We start from the raw sequence: 9,453 nt of genomic DNA on the forward strand, positions 1-9,453 counted from the left end.
CTTACACACATACATACGTACTTGCATTGATAATTTCATACATGCGTACTTACATACAACATACATATTGTCGTATATACGCACACCCCGATACATACATACATACATGAATACATATATATACATATGTTTATATAGTTTGTACGTGACTATGATTGCTATACCCTGTGGTCCGAATGACCAACGATATGGCAGTTATAGCTCTAACGATATTCTTATTGTTAATCTAACAACATGCCTATTCTGCACACCAGCACAGCATCAATTCGTCAGTTTAATAACGGGAAAAGCACACTTTTGTTTAATAACTTCTATCAATATGAACAATAAACCATATCAAATGCTGCTAGTGATACTAGTGATAGCCTAATACATCCTAACACATCCGATATAGCTTCCCATTCCCACCAATTTCCAAAGCATCGGACATAACTTCCACACTAGTGCATAAGAGCATATACTTAACATTAATACGAGCTGCTCGGATAAATTCACACAAGTTGTGGTAGTTGAACTTACAGTCCTGTATTATATTTAAAAAATAAATTTACTACTGCTTATTTATTCATTTCATCTCGAGTCAGGTTTCAGCCTTTTAGCCTGTCAGGTCTCCAAGACATCTGGAAAGACGAGATTAGCAATCTGTTCAAAGAGTATGACTCGATGACCTCTACTAGAAGACTCGCTAGAGAGAGAATAAATAGAGAAAATATACCTGAACGGACTAAAGTCCGTAAAAGACATTCGAGCACGGGTAGTAAATACTAGAGTTTTCAACTCGCGCTTTTAACGTAGTATTCGAGAGAGAAGTATTAAAAAATACAGCGTAATATACGGCAGACACTGGTCAGTGACTGGCACATAAATAGTCATGAGTCATGAGTATAAATATAAAAGAAGTCGGGTATGTAAATACCAGCCCATTTTGTTAATAAAAAAAGTTTGACTGTGTAAATACGATATAGAAGTCGGTGGGGCGTTCGGGCACATGTACCGCCTATTTCACCGCAGAAAAACTGCCATAGAAGGTACAGTAGAAGTCGGGCGATCGTGGTGATCAAAAGCCAAATAAAGTAGAGCAAATTCTTGGAAGAGCAAGGCTCTACTAATCTTACTCTATATACCTTAGGTATGTAGGGTATCGTAGGAGAGAACAAACGATAAATAAACCGACAAATGAGGCATTTATGTATGTATTGTAATGTATTTATAATTTATCGTACAGTCCAGTTACCTGTATACATACCTTTTAAAAACCAGATATCCCTATATTTATATATATGGTACGTGGAACTCGTTCATATTTCTCACTTATGTAACTTCAACTTATTAATGGCTATCTAGTTCTCGGCGTCACTACAATAGCCAATTTGGCATCAAAACCTGATAAACCTCATATATAGACGAATATGTCTAGTCTTATACCCGCGCTCGGAATATACTACCAGCCAGGCATAGCGGCCATGGGCGTCGTTGCAACCGTTTCTAGGGTACCTTTTCGCAAGTTTACTAATGAAGTGATTGAAAGCAGAGGAAAAGAGCATATCACAAGCTTATTGGATGGAAGGAACGTTGTATCTCACGAACACGAGGATGCGGTCGAGCATAAAAGGCTGATGAGTAAGATACCTCTGCGTGGGTATGGACTAGCAAAGGATCAGCAGGTATAGTTCATGCACTATGTACACTGTCACGTTACAAATGTTATCTCTATATTAGTTATAATAGAGTTTGATAGCAATCGACTACAGGAATATTATTGGGGTGCTTGTGTTTTGAGGGGATACTATATTATTCATTCCAACTGAATACCTTTAACGATTAAATTGTGCGAATGTTCCACCAAGCAAAGCTGACAATATGAGCTCTTCTAGTAGTAGATTTTTTGTTTATAGAGCATGGTCTTTGGGTTGTATCACAGCCCAAATCCTGAACACTGTGGTTGTCAGATGCCCTAAGAATATTGTCGATGAAAATATGTAAGAGATGAGCAATGCAGAGCTCGCTGTGTATCGTATGTCCATATATCCGGCCCAGCTATCCTATTTTCATATATGGAACGTATCATTCGGTTTATTTGTTTAAGGCGTTTGAAGCGTTGGGCTATTCAACGCACCGGATACAATGTAGGCCATACTATAGCCTTTTGAATTAGACTAGAAAGCTAAAATAAACCCATCACATATTAAACCCATCTCATAATAAACTCATCACATGAATGTATAGGCCCTCTGTTCACACCTTGCACGGAGTCTGTGTCTACTTTCCTTCAATATCACATATTGCTTTTCGGATTGCGTTTTTAGTTTCTAGTGTATCTTTGTCATATGCGTTATCAATAATATGTATTCTTGGCTGTGCACGTATTTAGTAGAATTTAACCTACCGGTGCATATCAATCGGGTAGACGTTACAAACCAGGATATGGATGATAGGGATGGCTAGTAGGCTCAGGGTAGTAATACACACTATTCGTATTCATATGATTACGACTCCAATACACTGCTATGGTAAAGGATAAGGCTAAATGGATGATATATGGCAAACAGTATTTATGTATTTTATTAATGACACATATATCCAATCTGTTTCCAATACTACACTAAATGTGTGCCGGGAGGGTTAGAATCAATGCTGCATCACATATTAATTGTACACGTGTTGGATTTGGATATATTTTTAGTCTAAATGGATGATGGGAATGGCTAGAAACAAGGTGGTATCAATGGACGATGCTGTAGAAATGGTCTGCAACGGTGACACCATTGGGTGCACAGGATTCGTGGCGCAGGTATGTTGCTGTGTCATGTGAAGACATGAATGAACATGTATATATATATATATATATATATATATATAATATATATGCGTGTGTGTATATATGTGTATATATATACGTGTGTGTGTATGTATACTGTGTATGTATGTATATGTGCGTGTATGCGTGCGTATGCGTGTACGCGTGTAAGTGTACGCGTGCGTATGCGTGTACGCGTGTAAGTGTACGCGTGCGTGAATATGTATGTGCATATTTGCATGCGTTTGCATGCAGAAGGCAATACATCACATACATGAACTAGGTTCTCTTATGATATAATTATTGTATACGGACAGAAGGGAGCCCCTGAGGCAGTATTCAAGGCTCCGGGTGGGGAATATGACAAGCGGTGTATCTATTCCCTAAACCGTAATCCCTTAACCTCAATCCTAACTACCGTTTTTCCTCGCATATACGTAGCTTTTGCTTTCATTAAACCCAAACCTCACACACTTGACCTAGATTCATATTGTGCTAGAATTATTGCACGCTGATTCAAGGGAGGCCCTAAGGCGACCCTGCAGGCTCTGCGCCAAAAGCAGACTAAAAGCTCTGAATGAGGAACACGTGAAGTAAGGCGTACTCGAATTTCTCAAGTGGACCTAGCATGACTGACTCCTAGTCCTATTACACCAACAGGGTGCCCCCGAGGCAGTACTGAAAGCTCTGGGCGAAAATTACGTCAAGTTCGGCGTACCCAACTCCCTGACTGCAATGTTTGGCGGAGGACCGGGAGACTGGGCGACGAAAGGGCTCAATCATCTCGCACACACAGCCGACGAGGTCCAAGCAACTACAGGTATGAGGGTAGTGTGTGTAGGAAAGTGGCTCGCTGGTGTATGTATGAATACACGCAGTATGTATGTACCTATGTATCAGCTATCAGGCCTGGTTTCATATATATATATATATAAAAGGGGTTGATTTCGTGTTTGTGTTTGTGTCGCACACACGCATACACGCACACACGCACAAATGTATGTATATATAAATTCACGAAGCACTCTGACAATATGACAATTTCAGCAGCGGCTGACATACGTAATGCTCCTACTATATGCACACTACTGCAGATGGGCTTCAGAAGGACATGTTATTCCGCACCATCGGAGCGCATTACGGACAGACCCCTCAGATTGCGAAGTTAGTACTGAATGAGAAGGTCGAGGCCTGGTCTATACCAATGGGATCCATCTCACGCATGTGGCGAAGCACCGCCGCACACGTGCCTGGCCATTTGACTACCACGGGCATGGGGACGTTTGTAGACCCCGTGACAGGCAGGTGAGTGGCAGCACAGACATAGAGTGGTGCATGTGTATACGAGTGCATGTTGTGTGTATGACTTGTATATCAATTATATATACATATATATATATATATATATATATATATATATATATATATATATATATATATATATAGCATGATTGAGGCTTGGTTTGTGCCCGTGGCAGCAAATTCAGGCGTGTGGCGAACACTTTTTGGGGTACACGTACGGACACCCCCTATCAAGACGAATACTGAAAACGTAGTACGATTTACCATAGCACTACGATTTAAATACGTTATTTCGTTGTATGTAATCAAACCTGCACACACCCTATCAAGACAACCACTAAACAGCACTCCCGTCCCGGTATCCAGTGGCGGCAAGATCAACAAGCGTGCCGAGGCTTCCTCACTGAAGGTAGTGAGTGAGGTATTTATAGATAAGGAACGTCATTTGTTCTACAAAGCACTGCCTATCAGCGTGGCTATTATACGCGCCACGACGGCCGATTCAGACGGTAATCTGTCGTTTGAGAATGAGAGTCTTGTCGGAGACGCCAGAAACCTGGCCATGGCAGCGAGAAACTCAGGGGGCATAGTCATCGCTCAGGTGTGTTGCTAGTTGGCTTGGGCTTCAGTCGATCCATTTGCCTAGCTGAAGATACTACATATCATGTGCTGCTATATAATACGGATAGGAATACGGATACGGAAGTGCGTGGGATTGCCAAGTGTGGTAGGTAGCGAAAGCAACGCATGGTTCAGGCTTATGCTCTATGGGGCTGTGTACCGAGTGTGTGGAAGGGAGAGTTGAAGCCTTTTGAACTATGGTCGAAAAACTCACAGGAAACCACTGAACTCTGAACCCTCAACCCTATGGGTTAAATTCTAATCAGTAAGCCCTAATACTCAGGTGTGAGAGTGGGCAATGTGGTACTAGCCGATGCTCTTAGCTTGTACGTGGTAAATGTACTTCAACCGAGTCAATATACCAGTATAGTAGCCGATAGTGACCGAAGCAAACACATACACCTCCTCACACAGCCACAAACAGTCGCATACACATACCAACCACCAAAGATTTGCCTACATGCCCATTCATATGCATATACTACCATCGTTCATCTCACATGCCACACACACAGGTGAAAAACGTGGCCCAGAACGGCACCATCCCGGCCCCAAATGTGCGAGTCCCAGGTATACTCGTCGACTGTGTGGTCAAGGTGGACCGGGAACTGCAATCGGAGCTGCACCCCATGAGCTACTATGAGGACCACAACCCGTCCTGGAGTGGCCAGCTAAAGGTACCCGTTGATGCTATAGAACCCATGCCGTTGGACGCCCGGAAGATCATTGCCCGCAGAGCGGCGACAACACTTAAGCCAAATAAGGTCAGTGTGTGCATTTATATGGCTATGTAAACGTATATATAAAAATATATATGTGGGTGTGTATTCTTCATCTATATAGACCGCGGTGTACCGATGCCATAGGATGTACGAAAGATTAATTGGGAGGGTGGCCACTACATATAAGCAGCATGAAGTATGCAATGTAGTTGGAAAGCGGATATGAAAATAGCGAACGACTCCTGTGTATAGTATTAAATCGGATCCGAATGAATATACAGTAGCTTTCAAGATGTCGCGTTATTTAAATGTCTGCACTGCATACGTATAAGGTCGCAGATGTTATGGTAAGTTCATGAAAGATATAAATAATATGTACAAATACATAACGCATTCAGGTGGTGAACTTGGGAATCGGAATGCCGGAAGGAGTCGCGTCTGTGGCAGAGGAAGAGGGAGTGTTGCAGTCCATTACACTGACGACAGAGGCGGGAGCTATAGGTGTGTGGGAAACACTCCTTCATTCATTTCGTCCGAATGTGCGTCCGTTCGAAGAAAAATGTTGCACTTCTTTGAATTCGCTATAAGCACACATACCATATCAAAAATAGCCCACATATCCAATCGGATACACCTACATTGTCTTCGTTGTCTTTCGACCGAAGTGGATAATCACTCTTGCTTAGAGCAAACGATGTATTCGAGATGCTGGCCGTCGGCATAGTGCCTGATGTTGAGCGTATCTGTTTAACTAACCTGGGATGACTTCAGGCATGAAATGTACCAGAAAGTCTATACTTCCATTCGTACTCAATTGTATCCCAATGAGGTTGCGCACGATCAAACCCGAACATTCGTCTGCCTGCGAGTTGTGCATACATACACCGTTTACATTCGAAAGGAGATACATACACATACAGTATACATCTAGTTGCAGCAATGTTCATGAAACCCTGTTCCTAAACTCATGATACAATTTGTTCCGTTGCAGGTGGAATTCCTGCGTCTGGCTACAACTTCGGACCGAGCACTAACGCGAGTGCCATGCTTGAGATGAACTCTATGTTCGATCTATACAGCGGGGGTGGTTTGGATGCTTGTTATTTGGGGTATGTTAAAATTCAAGGCCCATCAGCAAATGATAAGAACAGTCAAAAATTGTTCATTCTATATTTGTTACCTTTCCTTTTGGGGAACTGGGTTTCAAGATTGCACTTGTCGAGATGCACGTTCGGCTACTCTTCCAGTGGCAAGTATCGGTTGTGTACGAGAACCTTTACATGTCACGTTAGAGGCGATTGAACCTGCCACAGGACGGGCTGTGCAATGTATTTCACATGCAGAATAGATAAGACTACACAACTCCCTGGTTGTGGAATACGCAAACGGACATGAAGGTTCGTTATATATATATATATATATATATATATATATATACATACATACATATATATATATATATATATAGTTTTTGGGTTGCTGAATCTGATGCTAGCCAGACTTATATTCTTCCGTATATATATAGAGTTATTGAATTGTTGAATCTGAAGCTAGCCAGACTAATATATATATATATATATATATATATAGTTATTGGGTTGCTCAATTTGATGCTAACCAGACTACTATAGTTGTTCCAGATTGTATCTGTCGAGCATAGATGATATTTACTTCAGAGCTTGGACACAATTTGTGTATATGTCAGACCATACCGCTTTTAGTATAAAGACAGCGCATTCTCAAATACACCAAAACTACTTAAACACATTCAGTATGGCTCAGGTCACACCTACGGGTGACGTCAACGTAACTCGTCTCAGTGAGGATCGACTGACAGGCCCAGGTGGATTCATTGACATCTCTCAGGCGACCCACAGGTATGTCACAGGCATCAGGTGTGCTACTTATAAGTACAATTGTCATATATTTATATCTATATCTATATCTATATCTGTGTCTATACCTATATCCAATCTATCTATCTATCTATTTCTATCTATCTATAGAGCTATTATCTATCTAGACATCTATCGGTTGTCACACTTGTGCTTGTAAGAGCTAGCAGTGATTGTCGTATAGGGGACCTTAGTGCATCTTATTGTATCGTATTTAATCAATGCGCGTTGCATGGACACAATCACCACCGGTGTGCTCGCAAAATATAGGAGTACGCTGACAGCGTGCCTAAATGTATCACCTTGTCTTGTATTTAATCAGAGTGTGTTTCATGGGCACGATGACTACCAAAGGCCTCAAGCTTGGTTTTGGTGACAATAGCGGAGTTCTGAATATAGAACGGGAAGGGGCGATCAAGAAATTCGTCAACGACACATACGAGGTTACTTTTTCAGGTAAGTCTACATGGGACTATTTCACATTTACAACACCTTCAAAAACATTCGGTATGTATATAACTACCACAGGTTGGATACTGATGGCTTAGATACTTGTTTTTTCTAGACTTCTAGAAATACTGATATAAATGTGCGCACAGGTACTTTTATAGATGTAGATTATATATATTTATAGATAGATTATACATACACATACACACACATTGGCATATATATATATATATATATATATATATATATGTTTCTATATTTCTATACATAACTGTATATATATATATATATATATATATATATATATATATATATATATATATATATATATATATATATATATATATATATATATTTATATTTATAACGATATATCAAATATACAAATATACAAATACATATAAATACAAATATAAATGTATCTCTTACCTACTAACCTACAGGTGATGAGGCAGTAAGGAGAGGACAGCATACATTATACGTGACGGAGAGGGCTGTGTTTAAGCGGTCCAGTGCTCACCCGATACTCGAACTGATAGAGATTGCGCCGGGACTAGACTTGGAGAGAGATGTTTTGTCGGCCATGGAGTTCAGGCCAGGTAAGTCATTTGGCTGAAGTATACACCCAGGGCGTGATTCATTGGATACGAAATGATACATGTGCCTGTTACTGGTTCAAACTATGTGATGTATAGAGCCACGGAGTTCAAGCCAGGTAATTTGTTTTTGGTGATTGAGCAGTGCACGTTGTGAATCTGCGGGCGTGATTGTTAGTTATCGATTGAATGTACGTGTGCTGCTATCAAGTGTTGTATATTTGGATATGATATAGATGGTGCCGTATCCAATATCATCGCCCACAATGACGGTGTTAGGCACGTCAGTATACCTATCTCATGCTAAAATTGGCTGGTAACAAACGAGAGTACGGCGCAAACTAGCCTTGGGTGCCGAATTTAGTCCAGCTCGCATTCTCCGGAAGCCAATCGCGGCAAGAAAACAGGATAAACTCACTGTATGTATCTGTCCACCTCCACAGTGATATCCCCGGACCTCAAAACGATGGACCCAAGACTCTTCAAATTCGAAAAAATGGGACTGAGGCGGGACATGACAGGTGTATCACTATCTGACAGGGCACAGTACCATGAAGACGACCACACTCTGCTGCTGGATTTGTCTGGGGTCACCGGTAGGTGGCGTGGGATAAACACACATCTATGCAGTCATACGTGCATGCATAAAACAGAATAACATAGATCCGTCCTTATTACACACATTTCGTTCCAGTGTAGATACAATGCAAAATATGGTAATGACTATATCAAACACTCACGTTCGAGTACTGTTCCATTTTCAGTATCCCAGCCGGAGGAACTCCGACGGTTTGAATCTGACCTGAAAGCACTGTTCGACCCGCTCAAAGCAGCGGGTGGCAAATTCAACGCCGTCATCAACTACGATGGCTTTGATTGTTGGCAGCCGATCGAGAAGGACTACAGGTGAGAATGGGTGATTGATATATAAACGTCAGCTAGAATGCTTATGGGTTCTGTGATACGCTTTTCCAATTTTATCACGTTGTACTTATGTATATATAAATATGTATATGTGTATATATGTATATATGTATATATATATATATATATATATATAGTTATATATA

General features: G+C 40.9%; 1 protein-coding gene across 1 annotated transcript in view; it reads left to right on the top strand.

Moving 5' to 3' along the window:
* The first annotated feature begins 1,322 nt into the window (after positions 1–1,322).
* SARC_02471 (hypothetical protein) overlaps positions 1,323–9,453 on the top strand; it is a 10,318-nt gene continuing 2,187 nt past the window's right edge. The window contains exons 1-13 of the mRNA XM_014303776.1: positions 1,323–1,664; positions 2,684–2,791; positions 3,458–3,617; positions 3,892–4,102; positions 4,466–4,700; positions 5,236–5,484; positions 5,841–5,943; positions 6,434–6,551; positions 7,215–7,319; positions 7,660–7,793; positions 8,231–8,386; positions 8,827–8,979; positions 9,148–9,289. Coding sequence (XP_014159251.1) covers positions 1,410–1,664; positions 2,684–2,791; positions 3,458–3,617; positions 3,892–4,102; positions 4,466–4,700; positions 5,236–5,484; positions 5,841–5,943; positions 6,434–6,551; positions 7,215–7,319; positions 7,660–7,793; positions 8,231–8,386; positions 8,827–8,979; positions 9,148–9,289 — 2,129 coding nt within the window. The 5' untranslated portion in view covers positions 1,323–1,409. The remainder of the gene's footprint in view (positions 1,665–2,683; positions 2,792–3,457; positions 3,618–3,891; positions 4,103–4,465; positions 4,701–5,235; positions 5,485–5,840; positions 5,944–6,433; positions 6,552–7,214; positions 7,320–7,659; positions 7,794–8,230; positions 8,387–8,826; positions 8,980–9,147; positions 9,290–9,453) is intronic.

This window comes from Sphaeroforma arctica (genome assembly GCF_001186125.1).
Source record: "Sphaeroforma arctica JP610 unplaced genomic scaffold supercont1.111, whole genome shotgun sequence".
NCBI classification, from domain to species: domain Eukaryota; class Ichthyosporea; order Ichthyophonida; genus Sphaeroforma; species Sphaeroforma arctica.